Genomic DNA, 20,317 nt, shown 5'->3' with positions numbered 1-20,317 from the left:
GATGAAGTTGGCAGGTTTCTGATCCGTCCTTGACTTGAAGAGGGAGCTGATTTTTTTTGTCTGTTTGTCACAAGAAAGAACACAGGGATCTTGTTTTGTGAAATGGCATTACTGCAAACACTGAAGTCCTTGGTTAATGAGCGACTGTCTGCAGCCGCTGAAGAGATATTCTCGACCTTTGGAAGCATTCTGACAGAGTACGAGGACGAAGCTTTCCATTTGAGGGAGGACATTTACCAGAAGCGCAGACTCCTGGATACGATTTTAAAACCGTACATCAAATTACACAAAGCCGGTTTGTGGATTCATTCATATTGTAATCTAGAACATGAGTTTCAGAGTGAAGAACACACGTGGTCTAAGTTTATTTAGTACTGAGAGCCTATTGTGATTGTACTACCTATGAAGGAGTTCTATGTGAAGATTAGTTCTGGCTAATTATGTTAGTTCACTTGTGATTGTTGAAAGTACACATTCATGCCAATACAAAAAGTAGAAGTGTATCAAACTACAAAACGTTGCATGGTGAAATTAATTTACAAACTTTCACGTTGTTTGGTCTAATTGTATCTCCCTGTGTGTAAAGAGATGGTTCCGCCTGACCAGCAGGAGAGGGCCTCCAGTCTGGTTCCGGAGCAGCCAGAGGCTCCACACATTAAAGAGGAACAGGAGGAGATGACCTCCAGTCTGGTTCCGGAGCAGCCAGAGTCTCCACACGTTAAAGAGGAACAGGAGGAGATGACCTCCAGTCTGGTTCCGGAGCAGCCAGAGTCTCCACACGTTAAAGAGGAACAGGAGGAGATGACCTCCAGTCTGGTTCCGGAGCAGCCAGAGTCTCCACACATTAAAGATGAACAGGAGGAGATTACCTCCATTCTGGTCCCAGAGCAGCCAGAGGCTCCACACATTAAACAGGAACAGGAGGAGATGACCTCAAGTCTGATCCCGGAGCAGCCAGAGTCTCCACACATTAAAGAAGAACAGGAACAGCTAATCCAAAAACCAGAGCGTGCTGATGTTTTAACGTTGACATTACTAACAGTGAAAAGTGAAGATTCTGATGAAGAGCCTTCACAGATGAAAGAGGAACATGATGAGCTACATCAAAGACCAGAGGACGGTGGGTCAAAAGTTATATTACTATCAGTAAAATGTGAAGATGATGAAAACATAGAGAAAGAGCCTGTAGCCAACACCTCCTCTCTACACATGAAAACACAGGCTTATGTAGAGGACTGTGGAACATCACAACCAACAAGTGGCAGTCAGCTCATATCACCACACGGTTCTGAGTCTGACACTGGCGACAGTGATGATTGGCATGAGACCAGGGATCGTTTAAACAATCTGGAATCACACAAGACACACAATATGGGAGAAAAGAGCACACTGTCACATGACCTCAAATCACCAAAACAAAGTCACTCCATGAAAAGTAACAAAGGGAAGAAAAGTTTCAGTTGCACAGATTGTGGCAAAAAGTTTAATCAAAGGATACATCTAAAGACGCACACAATGATTCATACAGGGGAAAGGCCCTTTATTTGTACAGTTTGTGAAAAGGGGTTTAGTCGAAAGAGTGATCTAAAATCACACATGACATCTCATACAGGGGAAAGGCTCTACACATGTAGAGTGTGTGGAAAAGGCTGTAGTCGAAACCGTGATCTAAAATCACACATGTTGACTCATACAGGGGAAAAACCCTTTACTTGTACAGTTTGTGGCAAAGGCTGTGTTCATAGTGGTCAGCTAAAACAACATATGAGGACTCATACAGGGGAAAAGCCCTTTATTTGTACAGTTTGTGGCAAAGGGTGGAGTAGCACGGGTAATCTGAAAAGACACATGGGGACACATACAGAAGAAAGACCTTTTGCTTGTACAATTTGTGGCAAAGGCTGGAGTGACATGGGTTATCTGAAAAGACACATGATGACTCATACCGGGGAAAAACCATTTACATGTCCAGTTTGTGGCAAAGGCTGTAATCAAATGGTTAATCTGAAAAGACACATGAGGACTCATGCAGGAAGGAAACCAGTTTCCAAATGAACTATTTGGGTAAATGTACATTTGAAGATATGAGGATATGTACAACGGAGAAGATTCCCATTTGAGAGTAACACATACTTTTTTAATAATCTGATTTGATATCACACAGATATCATGTGTCAGTATGATCATTTATTGTAATCCAGGATGACAATGCCAAGTCATAGATACTAAAGTCTGACGATATCAGCATGGCTAAATAAACAATTGATACCTCTGTTGAATCTCATTATGTGTGTGTAGAACCTTCTTTATGTATATATATTTTAGCATCAGTGAGGCATTATGCAGGACTGAAGTACATGTCAATCTTCATCATTATATCCCTTAATATGTTTGCAATAATGGTGCAATAAAGTGTTGGCAACTTGCTTGATTTGTGAAAGTCATTATTGTGTGTTATTTTGAGTGTGTTTGGACAAACATTTGTTCTATTTTTGTATATACAAGTTTCACAGCTGTGTTGTTAATGAGATCAAATGTAGAAAGACTATAGGGATCTACTCATGTACATAATGCATTTGTTAATGCATTTGTTAGTTATTGTTTTGTTTTTGAGGGGCGCTAGTCCCTTCTATGTCCAGCTTTCAGTGTATGTCCACAAACTTTGTCCTACACAAACATTACATTCCCATTGACAATGAATGGACAATATTACGACATAATGTCTATTCTACGTCATGATGACATGACACAAATTGTGATTGAGATGATGTATGATGATGTACGATAAGAGCGCCACTCACTTCACATGGGTGTGATTGTTTCATGTATGTTCTTCAAATGTTTTTCTTCTTGTTAAACAAAATGCAATAAGTATAGGCATTAATATAAGCTTCTGTATAGGCAGAAAGGCCTATACACCTTTTTGATCACGCTAAAAGAAAAATAAATCACACCTGTGTGAACTCCGTGTGGGGGTCCCCGGTGGGTCCCGGAAACTTCCAGACCCACAGGAATGCGCCCAGGTTGACAGAGAAATGAGAGTTACTGTGTGGGGGATTTAATAATAATAATAATAATAATAAAACTTTATTTGTATAGCACCTTTCATGACATGAAATGCAGCTCAAAGTGCTTTACAGAACAATGGAGAATAAAAGAAAAGCAAGGCAACGACATTAAAAAACAAGCAGTAATGCAGTACAGTGAGGACATGAAAAATAAAAAATATAAGATCAATTAAAGGCAATGTTGTAGAAGTGGGTCTTGAGCTGAGCTTTAAAAATGTCTACAGAGGCTGCCTGACGAAGGTACAGTGGGAGCTTGTTCCATGCCGACGGCCCGTAGAAGCAAAAAGCTGCTTCCCCGCATTTTTTAGTTGCCATTTTTTGGGGCAAAGCGAGCAGGCCGGCGGTGGAAGACCTTAGGGGGCGGTTTGGGACATATTTAGGCAGGCAGTCATGTAGGTAGGAAGGTGCGAGAAGATATCTCTCTATCTCCCTCTCTCTCATATTAGCAGGCAAAAGTGCAACACTGTGTCTCTCTCTCTCTCTCGGTTTCTAGCACGACAGCACCATTTTTGCCCCTACTGGTACTCTAAACATTGTGACATAGTCACATAGGTTAGGACATGCTGTTCCTTGGAGTGGTTGCACCACTCAAAGAAATTACACCCATGTGAACTGAAGTGAAAGGCGCTCTAATCATCGTACATCATAATGCTTTAAAATAGACACTATGACGTAAAATTCTCCATTCATTGTCAATGGGAATTTCATGTTTGTGTGGGACAAAAATAGGCACTAAGCTGATTTGCTCAGACTCTATGACGTAACATTGTGTGTAGGACGGAAATAGCTAGAGGGGCTAGAGCTAACACTTTGTGAGCTGTTACATCAGCTAATTTTGTCAAAGGAAAAGGTTCACACTATTTGATCTTCATTCAGATGTAGATATGACTATTGTTCACAGTAGTTATGGGGTAAATACAACACGTCTTTGATAACATTTCTGTAATGATAAAGCACACATAGAGGACCTGTAGTTTTGAAACCTTTATTAAACCAAGAAAACAAACACATTATCAATATTTCCATCACCCTAACGCATGTATAAAAGGGTTTCTTTAAAAGGACACTTCACCCTTTTTGAAAAAAAAAAAAAAAAAGTTAATAACTTTAGAACAGTGGTAACCAACCTTTTCAAGCCCAAGAGCCCATTTTATTCCCAATTGTAAGCCAAGATCTACCACTAAAACGTGTTAGAAAAAACACTTGTTTTTTTGCTATTTCTGACAGGCTCAATGCATGTGCACACATCCACACAAAGACTAAAGCTTAAATAAGAATAAAAACTTATAGTAAGTTATATTATCAATGTCAAATAATATTAAAGGACCTATAACATAGAATTAAACTTTTTCCATTTCTTTTCTGTTTTTGGAGCTCCCATATGTGTTTTCTATCCCCACAAATAACCAATTTTGAACAATCAGGCTTTCATATCATATCAGGTGCTTTAATAGAAATTGCTCTCAGGAACAGCTCAACTGATTTTGGCCTCATCGTGATGTCATCAATGTCACCCTACTTTGTATAATTCCTCCTCTTCTTAAGTATTCAGTTCCAAATTTGCATTTCCACTTTGTTTACAATGTCCACCATTGTCGATTTTCCAAGCTGGCATGGAATGGAAACAACCTGGTTTTATCTAGCATCAGTATTATAATGACTCAAATATTAAATAATCTGCATCTGCACCCCCACCACCTCAGGACATTGTGGTACTGCAGCTAAAACTGCTTTCAAAGTCCAGAAAGAAATGACAAGGCCTGGTTATATCAGTGGTAATTGAGGCTCAAAACCATTAGAAATAACTTTGAGGGACATAGACAACATGATATTAAATATTAAAAGCCATTTTAGAAAGTATGTTATTTGCGCTTTAAGACAAATGTATTAGAAATAAAAGATATTAGGACAAAAATACAAATAAACTTCTTTGTTGAGTTTTTTATTTTTAATAAAACAAAATGCAAAGGACATGAATTGCTTTTACAGCACAATATTTTGTTTCTCATTTCAATGAATATTCACATATTTGTAAAGTTTGAACGCCAACGTTTAACCAAACGTGGGAGAAACACTGTGCACGGCTGCACGCACAAATAAAGAGTGCACTTGCGCACGCACATGACGGATTATTATCGATCAAAACAATCCTTAGCGTCGCTTACAAAAGCATGTGTTACAAAATCACCGACCTGGATGGATAAATATCAGTGGTCCATGATTCCATCCATTGTGTGACCTGATTAACGAGCAACGGTAGGCAGCCGAGTAAGTTAACAGCTTAGTAAATTAATAGTCTACCGTAGCTGTGTGTCAGATGTTCTGTCTGAAGCAGTCAAAGCCAAGGAGAATGTTACACTTTAATTCACAATCGAGCATCTTGCCCTGCATCGAATATCACATGATAGAACAGCAGGATAAAACGGATAGTCTGTCTATCATCCATGCATCCATGAGCTATACGTCAAGCCCTGTCTAGGACCCACTTCCTTCAAAACTGTGGCTTTCTTGTTCAATAGTTAGAATCTTCAACTCTCACTGTGTCATGTTTTGACAGCGGCACTAAACATTTTGACAATTTGTCATAGTGATATTTATCCAGCCAGGTCGGTGATTACTTATCATTCATGCTGTGCAACACGCTAAGGATTGTTTTGATCGATAATAATCCGTCATGTGCGAGTGCACTCTTTATTTGTGCGTGCAGCCGTGCAGTGTTAAAAGTTGGCGTTCGAACTTTACAAATAATAATATTGAATAATATTCAACAACGTGTCGGGGACGCTATCATGCTGCGTTCACTCTGATGCTCTCATTGCTCTGTGTGCTGCCTGCGAGGGGATCAACAGACACACAGCACATGAGCACAGAGTGCTAAAAGGGGGAGGGCCGAGGGCGGTGCGGTGGAAGCAAGGGGAACAGATCTTCAAGCTGAAATGCATCGAGCCTCTACACGTTGTTAGCTTGTAGATCTGCTCTTTTTTTGCGAACGTCATTCTGCTGTGTATTGCTGCCCGACACTTCGGGATCGACTTGAAAGGTTCCCGCGAGCTACTGGTAGCTCGCGAGCCCCTGGTTGGTTACCCCTGCTTTAGAAGATTTAAAACACTTTCCTGGTTTTTATGTGTGTAATATGTGGTTTTAGATAATGTAGCAGTGAGCCCAGTGTCTCTGATGTCATAGACACTGGGCTCGCTTCCTTCCTGGACTACAATTCCTATAATGCTTTGGTGCACTGCTCCTCCTTGTGGATAGGGGGAGGGCTGTCTTACTGAGACAATGTAGTCCAGGAAGTAAGTGAGCCCAGTGTCCATGACATCAGAGACCCTGGGCTCACTGCTAAAATCTAAAAGATCTAAAATCACATATTACACACAAAGACCCCCAGGAAAGTGTTCTACACGTCATTAACATATATATTTTTGCAAAGTGTCTCTTTAAATTCATAAAAAACACCTGTCTCTGGAATCTACCATATTATGTACTATGATAATGGAACAATGGAATCTACCATATTCTGTACTATGATAATGGAACAACACACAGTGAACAGCTACACAAACCCAGCAGCTTGTCAGCACTACTACTACTGCACCATCATTTACTGCATATCAATGAACATAATAATTATTGCATGAATATTAATTCATATGACTTGTTAAAATCCTGACCAATGTGGACACACACTGATGCTCATATTGTACTACCAGTAACCTATGAGCTGGAGGGAAGAATGCAAGAGAAAATAAACATGAAATTCCACAATGTGAAAATAAAAGGCATACACAAGATAAAACAAAAATACATCACAAGAAACTATTAACGTGTTTTATTCAGTCATGTTTGTCAGATTATGTAATTCCTCTGCTTTTCAATCATTGTCATCCTGGATTAGACTGACTGATCATGTCTTAAACTAAAGGCTTTCCCCTGTATGAGTCCTCATGTGTACTTTTAGACTACCCGTCTCATTAAAGCCTTTACCACATACTGTACAAGAGAAGGGTTTTTCGCCTGTATGAGTCCTCATGTGTTTTTTTAGACTACCCGTCTCAGTAAAGCCTTTACCACATACTGTACAAGTATAGGGTTTTTCACCCGTATGAGTCCTCATGTGTACTTTTAGATTACTTATAGTAGTAAAGCCTTTACCACAAACTGTACAAGTATAGGGTTTTTCACCCGTATGAGTCCTCATGTGTGTTTTTAGATGACCCGTCTCAGTAAAGCCTTTACCACATACTGTACAAGAGAAGGGCTTTTCACCTGTATGAGTCCTCATGTGTGTTTTTAGATGTTCTGTCCGAGTAAAGCCTTTACCACAAACTGTACAAGTATAGGGTTTTTCACCCGTATGAGTCCTCATGTGTGTTTTTAGATGTTCTGTCTGAGTAAAGCCTTTACCACATACTGTACAAGTATAGGGTTTTTCGCCCGTATGAGTCCTCATGTGTTTGTTTAGCTTACCTGTCTGAGTAAAGCCTTTACCACATACTGTACAAGAGAAGGGCTTTTCACCTGTATGAGTCATCATGTGTGCTTTTAGATATGCCTTTAGATTAAACATTTTGCCACACTCTGTACAGCTAAAACCTTTCTTCCCTGTGTGACTCCTCATGGAGTCAGTTTGTTTTGATGATTTTAGGTCCTGGGACAGCTTGCACTGTCCTCCCACATTGTGTGTGTTTTGTGATTTCAGTGTGTTTAAAACTGACTGATCTGTCCTAGTCTCCTCCAACTCATCACTGTCTTCAGTGTCAGATTCAGAACAGTTTGAAGAGAGGCGCTGCTCATAACTAGTTGGTTGTGATGTTCCACAGTCAGCTTGTGTTTTCATGTGTTCAGTTGAGGTGCCGGCTACAGGCTCTGTCTCTCTGTTTTCATAATCATCTTCACTTTTCACTGCTAGTAATGTCAACGTTGACCCACCAGCCTCTTCTGGTCTTTGAAGTAGCTCCTCCTGTTCCTCTTTAATGTGTGGAGGTTGTGGTTCCTCCTGGACCAGACTGGAGCTCCTCTCCTCTTCAGGTGGAGCCTCCTCTTTACACACAGTGACGTGCAGAAAGTCTAGGAAAAAAAAGTACAAAGAGACTCTATAAAAGGTTTGAATCTTGTAGTGCAGAGTAGTGGCTGTAAGAAGTATCAACAGATTGAAACATAGAACATTGAAATGTGACGGTGAACTGACTGCGCTCTGTGCTGTAAATAGTGTGGCCGTTGTTTGTTTACATTGCAGCGCTCTCATAGAAGATGTGAGACGAGCTGAATGAGAGGTAGTCATTATCATAGATATATATGAGAAAGGCTAGATGACACGTCCCCGCTGCTGGCCAATGGAGAGTGACGTTATAGAAAGGGTAGATGACTTTTTGTCGTTACCCCTGCCCCCCATGTAAAGCATATTTGTGTACTCAGAATAGCGCTATATAAGTTATATAAGCTATATAAGAGATATTATTATTATTATATGTCTATGGACATTATTATTTATTCCATCTAGCCTTTATGTCTATGGTCATTATTATTTAGAAAGTAAAAGTAGTAATAGTTAATAGTATACTGAAGTAGAATTAACTGCAAAGATTCAGAGAGCGCATGAATACATTTACAACCAAACCATCGTCCCATTCAAAATACATTTAGATCAATGCATCGATGTAGTCACATTGTTAATGCTTAAGTCGATAACCGATTCATATCGGTTCATATATTTACATCTTCAGTACCGACCCACTTTCACCAATAACATAAATAAAAACAGAGTGCTTTAAACTTACTGGGATCCATGTGGTCTTCAGGTTCCTGTTTAAGGTGGTCTTCAGGTTCCTGTTTAAGGTGGTCTTCAGGTTCCTGTTCAAGGTGGTCTTCAGGTTCCTGTTTAAGGTGGTCTTCAGGTTCCTGTTCAAGGTGGTCTTCAGGTTCCTGTTTAAGGTGGTCTTCAGGTTCCTGTTCAAGGTGGTCTTCAGGTTCCTGTTTAGTAGAACCAGTCGTGGCTGGAGAACTGATCTTCACCTGCAGACTGGACTCCACACACTGCTCTAGAATGAAGGAATACAATAAATACTTTAAATGGAGTGCCACAATATTGGAGTGCCACAATATTTGTATTTTTTTCAGTTTTGCATGCGTCTATGAGGTGACAGTACTTTATTAGACCCCCTGGTGTATTTTTTTTGCAATGGTGTATTCCCTTTGTATTTAGGGTTTCTTCTTGGAGGCTGGAACCCTTGACAGTCAATGAAATAAACGCTGATGTGTGTCGTAAGTGTGACGTATAATTAGCACACTAACCTTTATTTTAGTCAATATTTAGTCAAATTTAGACAATTTGAAATAAATAATTAAATAATTATACTGTATACGTGATAACATATTTTATTTCAGTTTATATATGTTTTTTTTTCATCGGATATTGATGATTTATTTTTCTTTAAGAAACTAAAAAGGGATCCAGAATAATTCTAAATCGATAAAACTGAATTTCTTTTATAGAAAGAAACTTGTACCATACAATTTTTTACATGCATAAAGTAGGTAGGTAGCAAGACAGTTTGCAGCGGTCGACAGTACTTGCACACTCTGCTTGCGCACTAGTAAGTAGGGCTGGGGCGGTATGGGATTTTTATTACCGCGGTTATTGCCGGCCCCCATACCGCCGGTATGGCGGTTATTACCCCCCCCCCCCCAAAAAAAATTAGACTATTAAAAAAAATGACTACTAATGACTATTATTTCTACTCGGTCTGTGTCACATAGGAGGCCTAATCTAATTGAATACCCCTGCCATAAAGCATTACACTTGTTTACAAGAGGGTCCACCATTTTCAATTCATCATATCATTTTGTACACTATGCACTTCTATAAAGCCAAAAACAGGAAATCATCATAAAGGAGGTAAAAAGGGGGAAAACGTATACAGTGGGTGGGTGGAGTCAAGGGATTTACATCTTAATGACAGTTGGTAGGGTGTTCCACATTTTTGTGGCATAGGAGTGAAATTAATTTAGGTGGACCCTCTTGTAAACAAGTGTCCACTCACAGTTAACAGTCTTTGTATTGAGTTGTGCTTGAAATGTAGTGTAATTCTGCAAACTGTTAATAAATATTTTAATCAATCAATCAATCAATCAATCAATCCTTGTTTGTGCCGAATCTGGGTTGCACATGGTGTTGTGTTGCTGGCATGATTAGACTGACTGAGCGTCACTGTTTATTATGATACACTTTTCATTTAATAAAAAAAAAAATGTTTTTTTTTTTTTTTTTTTTTTAACCGCGGTAATGAACACGATACCGCGGTATGCGTCACATACCGGCGGTATGGCGGTATTGCGGTTATTGCACCCAGCCCTACTAGTAAGCAAGTAGGCACTCGACAGAGTGCAGTTCTAGTTATTATTATTTTTAAAACACGTCACGCGTCAGCTAACTTGCCGATTATTACTTAATTCTTACATGTGCTGGACATGATCAGCAGTGGAAAGAGGAAGGAGCTGGAGCAATCTCTGTTAATCTAAAACCGTAGGAACTCGCCATAAATCAGCAGGTCATAACATGTCGCTTGTTAGATTATAATCGATAGTGATATTTGATTTGATATACCTGCGAGAGTGGCACAGCTCATCTCCCAGTCTAGTAAGGTCAATGATGACACATCAAACTCCTCCTCCTGTCCATCTTTAATGTGTGGAGGTTGTGGTTCCTCCTGGACCAGACTGGATCTCCTCTGATGTTGTGGTTCCTCCTGGACCAGACTGGATCTCCACTTCTCATATTCAGATGAAACCTCTTTACACACAGACAGAAGGAGGAGAGAAGAGGTTAGCATCATCTAACTATTCATATATTATATATATATATATATTGCTGCATCTGTTGGGGGGAATTTATTTATCATTCTGTGTTGCCTAGAACTGGAGGTCTGGGGTGTATGTGTGTCGAATACGATGGCCAGCCAGCCACACACACACCACATCTCATCGCAAAAATCATCGGATGCCAAGTTCTTCCGCACATTATTTCTTTCCCAGTCCCACCACGGACTCAAAGTAACCAGTGACTGTGTGTGTGTGTGCGCGCAACAACACAGTGAGTGTGTGTGTGCGCGCGCAACAACACAGTGAGTGTGTGTGTGCGTGCAACAACACATAATAATAACTAATAACCCATCCGTTACAACATGTGGAGTCTGTTTCCTTCTTCCCATATTGCGCTGAAACGTAACTCTGGGATGAGCGGCCCGAAGGGACGCAAAATTCTAGTAGCTCTAATGCGTTGCATTTAGAGCTATGTTACTCTCGACTTCCGGGGCTCACAATGAATGCAGACCCCTTTTGGCCCTTTCTAGCCAAACAAAATCCCCTTTTAGCCAAAAAGTACCATTTATACGTGTGGTGGGGGCCTCAGAGTGCTTCCACTAATGACACAACCAGTCTTTGTTTTTGTGAGTAGCAAACGTTCTTTTTATTTAGGCTAAAGATGAGAGGCTAGTCTGCATTCATGTGAGCTCCGGAAGTTGAGAGTAACATAGCCTTAAATGCAATTATGCAACTCATTATAGCTATGGATTACCATGTTTTGTGCTTGCTTACTGTAAGTCTCTTGTGTGTCTGTGTGTGTGTGGTTTAGTGTTGTCTAACACATACCTGCAGTGTGTAGATCGATGTCCATATCAAAATCAATGTCCAGCAGTTTGTTTTGTTTCTCCAGCTGAGTTTCTAGTGTCTCCATCTCTCTCTGGAAGAGGCTGCACATCCACGCCGCGGCCATACGGAGGCGTTCCAGCACAAACACTCTGACATGATCATCAACACAACAAACATCAGCACCACGCTGCTGTTTGTCCAAAACACACAATATGTCCTCTCCCACGACTGACGTCATGTGTTCATGTATCTTCAGCCGTACAGACTCCATTTGACTCGTTTTACCTCCTTCCGGAGGCATTTACACCAAAGAGACTCTTCCAAACTACCGCGGTTTCCTTGGCTTCAACGGCGACAAATTTAACTCAAAGCTGGGCTGAATGAAGGAGGAAACACGACTGGAGTCCCGAGATGATTTCGGGGTTCGTCACATTTCAGTGGCACAGAATAACCGACTTAATGTAATTAAACTTATATAATGTGTCAATGTTTCTGTTCCTACTGTAATATAGAATGTGTATTAAATATACTTATAACTTATAGGCTAGTGTATAAAATGTCTCCATTTGACTCGTTTCGGAGACATTTACACCAAATAGACTCTCTTCCAAACTACCGCTGTTTCGTTGGCTTCAACGCCGACAGATGGAACTCGAAGCTGGGCTGAATGAAGGAGGGAACACCGCTGGAGTCCCGAGACCGTGATGGCTTCAGTTGTTAAGACCCGGCCGTACCTTGAGCTAGCTCTCCTGCCGTGGCTGCTCCATAGAGTTGGAGATCGGGGGTCGATTCCAGCTCAGGGTGATAAACGTTACTCTGTTAAATATACTTAGAACTTATAGAATGTGAAAAATGTCTCTTTTCTCTAGATGAGGATCTCAACAAAGACCTTGTCTCCGATTCCGCCAAAACACACAACACGCATCGACTTCCGGTTCAATCGACGTGTCACGAACTGGAAGTTGATGTGTGACAATAGCACACCGAGCATGCGCCGCTGCCTCTGCTGCTACCTAGTGGAGGAGGGGTGTAACTGTTACTGAATACATGTAAGGATGAATGAACATGTAAGGATGAATGAATGGACTGTCTTCGACTAGCTTCAGGAATATAATGAATGTTAAACAACGTTACTGAATACTTGGATAGTGATTGATGATTGACATTCTTTATTTTTATAGGAATAATAAACCCTTATCTCGTTTAAAGAGCACATCACCAATAAGCCATGAAACAACAGGTAACACAGAGTCTCTTACTTTCTCATCAATGTTGTACTTATTATGACGAGATGTGAACTGCCTCTCCACGTTTTCTTTCTTTGCAAAGACACTGACTTTGCATATAAGGCAAACGAAGTTGGAATGCGACATCCTGAAAATATAATCTTCTTCCCACTCTGCATGGAAGTGATGTTTTAGGCTTCTTTGCCGCGTGCATCTTGATATAGGCTATGATTGATATCCTTTTAATTTGTTTAATTGTTAACAACACAACAGACTATGTAGACTCTCTTGAAAACAAGGCACTGCATTGTGTATGGTTTTTTTTCTCCTTTTTTCATGGCAGGGGCAGGCGGTCTACCTGCGCAGCGCTTGCGATCGACGTAATGGGCATCCCTGATCTACCACATCTGGAGGCATGATCATTGACTCATCCAAGTCCAGCAGAGCCCCACTCTCCCCCATGAAGGGATTTGCTCAGGTCCTCAAAGGCATCCACCAGTGCCAGCACATCTGTCTAAAAAAATTATAAAAGTAACAAATGATTCATGTCACTGAAAATAACTATGCAGCCTCTGAATGTTTAATACTGTGCACATCAGAAAATTACCTTGTAGCCAGCTTGACATTTTGCGTATTGTTCATGACGGCTCCATTCTTCGGACTTATTGGTTCCCCCAATTTCCTGCGTGCCAACTCATTCTAAAGAGAAGATTCTCAAGCCAGTACACCATCTCTATTCCTTTCAGATTCTGAATGTCGCTTGGCTTTGAGGACACAGACAAAATGGCGTCCGTCCTCTGCGGTGATCATGCCAGTCTTGGTTGTCCGCTTCATGGCCAGCAGTCATAGTGTTATGGATGACGTAACATTGACAACTAACAACTAACCGTTACGTCATTCTCCCTTCTTTATAAGGCTACGTCCAGCCAGAATCACCTTGTCGGACAATAAACATACTACATTCTAAATCTAACCTCCTAAACTTCACGACTTCACGATTCAAAACCCTAATCTAATCAAGACAGACCAGACCCTCTGTATTTTCCCTGCGTTTGGTATCTTCCCCTGTCCGACTCAGTCCCCAGCTTCGATTAAGGTATCTAAATCAAACCTTAACAGTTTTTTCCGACCACCTCAGGTCGAAGCGGAGTCCACATGGACACATCTAGGAAACCCAAGGACCTTCAAATCAAGCACCTAGTACCTACCCCATCTTCTTCCAGGGACCCACTTCTGATATGAAGGCCAGCCTGCCTCCCCCCTCCAAACAGGGGGACACTGCCTCCACTCTCGTACTGCACTACTGGTACAACTTACTGCTAGCCAGCAGAGACAAGAGGTTCTCTTGACTAACCTTCTTGCTGGGAATCGACCTCTTAGGAACAGACACCGTAGGAATCGAACCCTTAGGCAAGGTGTCCCCTGTCCCACCAACCACCCACACTCCCACAGTATGATCCTCTGCTGTTCCTCTTGTCAATTCCATTCTGGAGATAGAGGATGGCGGCTGGTCCTACTCCTAGATGGCCACACTGAGCCACAATTTCTATATAAGCTCATCTGCAACCGTTCAGACTCTATTTTGCTTCATGCTTTCCCGTTTAGCTGGGGTCGTCGTATCACATGCTGCCGTGTTGTTCGCTGCCACATTTGTTTACTGACAGATGATTGGCGGAGTGCGCAATATTGTTCCATTTATAATATCCGTAATTAAAAAAAAAAAAAACTGTACAGTCGTGACTATAATCTAGCTGAGATTAGTTTGATATCTTGTAGGCCTACAAAAATAATAATACAACAAAATAAACACTATTCCACTAGTTAGTACAACCCACAGCGCCTGGAGCCTCCTATTGTCACCAACATCTCCTCAGCCATCTTCCCCACTGACTGTCTGAACCTGAATTGGGGGCATTGGAAACATCAGTTATGAATGTCATAGATGTCAGGATAGTATGCACTATATTTATATTAGTGATTATAGTGATTAAAAAGGTTAACCGTTAAATTAAGGATGAAATTAAATCAATTAGATGTGATATTGTGCAATAGAATTAGCCTGGCCAGACTATTATCACTGACCAGGGACCACCAGTGGTCCTTGAGGGGGTTCCAGGTGGTCCCTGGTTCAGTTTATGCTCTGAAGAGTTACAATATTTTAATATAATTGTTCCTGTTATCTCTCCTTTGGTACACATCAATACAGCATGGAATTGTGGACAGAATCGTATCCAACACCAAACAAAGTATTCTTTGGTTTAGTGTCTGAGAGGCTTAATGTCGTCAAATGGTGGTCTGTGGCTCAAATGCTGAATACATGTAATGGACCTTGATAATGAACAGGGTTGAAAACCACTAGTCTAAACATAATGTGACCTAGGGTGATCACTGGCACACTGGCACAGGGGAGGGTGGTCACTGGCACAGGGGAGGGTGATCACTGGCACACTGGCACAGGGGTGGGTGATCACTGGCACACTGGCACAGGGGTGGGTGATCACTGGCACACTGGCACAGGGGTGGGTGATCACTGGCATAAGTGTGAGAGAGGATATGTATTTTAAAATAAAAGTTAATTTAATTAAGTGAGCTTTTTACATCATCTAAAAATAACACCTGTGTGAACTGAGTGGTGCAACTCCCCTCCCCCCTCCACTATATCTCTCATTAGCAGGCAACAGTGCTGCACTGTCTCTCTCTGTTTCAGGCACAACAGCGCCTCTACTGGTACTAATAGTCATATACTGGTGCTCACAGTCACATAGATGCATGGGTGGGTTAACGTCACATAGATAGTCGGACACGGCCATTGCTGTTACTTGGAGTGGTTGCACCAGTCAAAAAAGCAAGTGGTTCACATTGTTATCTTCATTCAGGTGTAGATATAATAATTAATCAAATAATTAAAACAACCTTCAGCAGTTTAAAAAAAGAATAGATCTACAAGCTCACACTGTGTGTGTGCACAGCGTGCGTGCACTTGTTCAGATTTCCCCTGATGCTAACTGGACCAACAGTCACCGCTAGTCATGGCTCCAAGCAGTAACAAAAACAACAACCACCACGACTCTAATAATATGAATATTCATAAAATGTGTAAAATGAATACTTACTCATGTAACCTGTAGTAACAGCTTAAGCACATGGTATACAGGCTGTAAATGGACTGTATTGTTCACAGTAGTTATGGGGTAAATACAACACATCTTTGATACAATTTCTGTAATGATAAAAAGCACACATAGTGCAGTGTTGAAACCTTTATTAAACCAAGAAAGCTAAAACATCAATATTTCCATCACCCTAACCCAGGTATAAAATTATTTCTTTAAAGGGACACTTGTGTAATATGCACACATAAAGACCCCCAGGAAAGTGTTCTAAATCGTCTAAACGTCATTTAGTCATTTAACCCGTTAAGTTCAGAAAGAAAACACCTCAATAAAAACACTAATCTCTGTAGAATATAAACAATTAAAGTAAAACAACTTAAAAGGAAAACTAACTCAACCATCTCTGGAATCTACCATATTATGTACTATGATAATGTAACAATGGAATCTACCATATTCTGTACTATGATAATGTAAACAACACACAGTGAACAGCTACACAAACCCAGCAGCTTGTCAGCAGTACTACTACTGCACCATCATTTACTGCATATCAATGAACATCATAATTATAGCATGAATATTAATTCATATGACTTGTTAAAATCCTGACCAATGTGGACACACACTGATGCTCATATTGTACTACCAGTAACCTATGAGCTGGAGGGAAGAATGCAAGAGAAAATAAACATGAAATTCCACAATGTGAAAATAAGATGCATACACAAGATAAAACAAAAATACATCACAAGAAACTATTAACGTGTGTTTTATTCAGTCATTTTTGTCAGATTATGTAATTCCTCTGCTTTTCAATCATTGTCATCCTGGATTAGACTGACTGATCATGTCATAAACTAAAGGCTTTCCCCTGTATGAGTCCTCATGTGTACTTTTAGACTACCAGTATGAATAAAGCCTTTACCACATACTGTACAAATATAGGGTTTTTCACCCGTATGAGTCCTCATGTGTGTTTTAAGATGTTCTGTCCGAGTAAAGCCTTTACCACATACTGTACAAATATAGGGTTTTTCACCTGTATGAGACCTCATGTGTTTTTTTAGACTACCCGTCTCATTAAAGCCTTTACCACATACTGTACAAGAGAAGGGCTTTTCACCCGTATGAGTCCTCATGTGTGTTTTTAGCTTACCCGTCTTAGTAAAGCCTTTACCACATACTGTACAAGAGAAGGGCTTTTCACCTGTATGAGTCATCATGTGTGTTTTTAGACTACACGTCACAGTAAAGCCTTTACCACATACTGTACAAGTATAGGGTTTTTCGCCTGTATGAGTCATCATGTGTTTTTTTAGATGACACATCTGAGTAAAGCCTGTACCACATACTGTACAAGAGAAGGGCTTTTCACCTGTATGAGTCGTCATGTGTGCTTTTAGATTACACGTCACAGTAAAGCCTTTACCACATACTGTACAAGTATAGGGTTTTTCGCCTGTATGAGTCCTCATGTGTTTTTTTAGACTACCCGTCTCAGTAAAGCCTGTACCACATACTGTACAAGAGAAGGGCTTTTCACCTGTATGAGTCATCATGTGTGTTTTTAGACTACCAGTATGAATAAAGCCTGTACCACATACTGTACAAGTATAGGGTTTTTCGCCCGTATGAGTCCTCATGTGTTTTTTTAGACTACCCGTCTCAGTAAAGCCTGTACCACATACTGTACAAGTATAGGGTTTTTCACCCGTATGAGTCCTCATGTGTACTTTTATACTACCCGTCATAGATTTGCCACATACTGTACAAGAGAAGGGCTTTTCACCTGTATGAGTCCTCATGTGTTTTTTTAGACTACCCGTCATAGCAAAGCCTTTACCACATACTGTACAAGAGAAGGGCTTTTCACCTGTATGAATCATCATGTGTGTTTTTAGACTACACGTCTGACTAAAGCCTGTACCACATACTGTACAAGTATAGGGTTTTTCACCTGTATGAATCCTCATGTGTGTTTTTAGCTTACCCGTCTTAGTAAAGCCTTTACCACATACTGTACAAGGAAATGGTTTTTCGCCTGTATGAATCCTCATGTGTGCTTTTAGATATGCCTTTAGATTAAACATTTTGCCACACTCTGTACAGCTAAAACCTTTCTTCCCTGTGTGACTCCTCATGGAGTCAGTTTGTTTTGATGATTTTAGGTCCTGGGACAGCTTGCACTGTCCTCCCACATTTTGTGTGTTTTGTGATTTCAGTGTGTTTAAAACTGACTGATCTGTCCTAGTCTCCTCCAACTCATCACTGTCTTCAGTGTCAGATTCAGAACAGTTTGAAGAGAGGCGCTGCTCATAACTAGTTGGTTGTGATGTTCCACAGTCAGCTTGTGTTTTCATGTGTTCAGTTGAGGTGCCGGCTACAGGCTCTGTCTCTCTGTTTTCATCATCATCTTCACTTTTCACTGCTAGTAATGTCAACGTTGACCCACCAGCCTCTTCTGGTCTTTGAAGTAGCTCCTCCTGTTCCTCTTTAATGTGTGGAGGTTGTCGTTCCTCCTGGACCAGACTGGAGCTCCTCTCCTCTTCAGGTGGAGCCTCCTCTTTACACACAGGGACGAGCAGAAAGTCTAGGAAAAAAGTACAAAGAGACTCTATAAAAGGTTTGAATCTTGTAGTGCAGAGTAGTGGCTGTAAGAAGTATCAACAGATTAAAACATTGAACATTGAAATGTGACGGTGAACTGACTGCGCTCTGTGCTGTAAATAGTGTGGCCGTTGTTTGTTTACATTGCAGTGCTCTCATAGAAGATGTGAGACGAGCTGAATGAGAGGTAGTCATTATCATAGATATATACGAGAAAGGCTAGATGCTGGCCAATGGAGAGTGACGTTATAGAAAGGGTAGATGACTTTTTGTTGCCCCCCCATGTAAAGCATCTTTGGGTACTCAGAAAAGCGCTATATAAGTTTGAGATATTATTATTATGTCTATGGTTTATTATTTATTCCATCTAGCTTCTATGTCTATGGTCATTATTATTTAGAAAGTAAAAGTAGTAGTAAAAGTTAATAGTAAGTAAGCCTTGCCGAGCCATGAGGCCCATGGGCAGGAGCCTATCTCCTGTTTCTGTAGCGTGATGTAAAACTGTTAAATGTTAAAAATGTTAAACTTACAGGGATCCATGTGGTCTTCAGGTCCCTGTTCAAGGTGGTCTTCAGGTTCCTGTTTAAGGTGGTCTTCAGGTTCCTGTTTAAGGTGGTCTTCAGGTTCCTGTTTAAGGTGGTCTTCAGGTTCCTGTTTAGTAGAACCAGTCGTGGCTGGAGAACTGATCTTCACCTGCAGACTGGACTCCACACACTGCTCTAGAATGAAGGAATACAATAAATAATTTAAATATTATTATTATTATTATTATTATTGGAGTGCCACAATATTTTTCCAGTTTTGCATGTGTCTATTAGGTGACAGTACTTTATTAGACCCCCTGGTGTGTTTTTTATGTGCAATGGTGTATTCCCTTTGTATTTAGGGTTTCTTCCTGGAGGCTGGAACCCTTGACAGTCAATGAAATAAACGCTGATGTGTCGTAAGTGTGAGGTATAATTAGCTATCACATACACACGTGTGCATTTTGAACATGGCGGTGGCAGGGTGCTCTGAGTCTGTACCACACTGTGTGACAGCTGTCAGTCATTTGATTTTGACACATTACCAGCTGACAGCAGGCGTGTGCAATAGCTGAATTAAGCAATATTACACGAGAGGGTGTTCTTTATCGTCTTTGGCAACGACTGTTTTCAGGACGGCTCCGCTACGCGGAAGTACGCGGAAGTACTATGACGCCCACGCCGTAGCTGTCAAAATCATAAAGCAAACAGCCTCCGGTGATGGCGACATTGGTTGCCATGGTGACGCGTCCATGCAGCATGTTTCAAACATAAACACATTATTATTACTTAGCAGAGCGTGCAAGTACTAGTTTCGCCCAGGACGATATTCGATGCGTATGCACCGTCCCAGCAAATTACGTAATGACTACTTGTGCCTGATACGGCAGTGGTACATACATGTATACATAGGAGCATTACCTTTAATCCTCCCGACACTAAAACATAGTCATTACATCACCATCGAAAACCAATTACACTCTGGCATTGGGTCCTTTAATCCACATCTTTATTACGTCATCATTGAGAGGTAGTTATACCAGTTATACCCTGACGTCATATGCTGGGATGGTGCATACGCATCAAAAGTGGCGCACAGTATACCGCTAATCAACTTACAAATTACATAT

General features: G+C 40.8%; 1 protein-coding gene across 1 annotated transcript; it reads right to left on the bottom strand.

Annotated features, from left to right (window-relative positions):
* Positions 1 to 5,855: 5,855 nt before the first annotated feature.
* On the bottom strand, positions 5,856 to 19,927 carry LOC310865888 (uncharacterized protein; the record flags this gene model as incomplete). Its single annotated transcript, XM_083775093.1, has 4 exons — positions 5,856 to 5,899; positions 7,998 to 8,135; positions 18,509 to 18,646; positions 19,846 to 19,927. The coding sequence occupies 4 exons, from the start codon at positions 19,925 to 19,927 to the stop codon at positions 5,856 to 5,858; spliced, it is 402 nt and encodes a 133-aa protein (XP_083631219.1).
* Positions 19,928 to 20,317: the final 390 nt, after the last annotated feature.

The sequence above is a fragment of the Protomyctophum parallelum genome, assembly GCF_964188405.1.
Source record: "Protomyctophum parallelum genome assembly, chromosome: 10".
In the NCBI taxonomy this organism is placed as follows: Eukaryota; Metazoa; Chordata; class Actinopteri; order Myctophiformes; family Myctophidae; genus Protomyctophum; species Protomyctophum parallelum.
The sequence above is the reverse complement of the archived record's forward strand: the minus strand, read 5'-3'. Positions and strand labels throughout refer to the sequence as shown.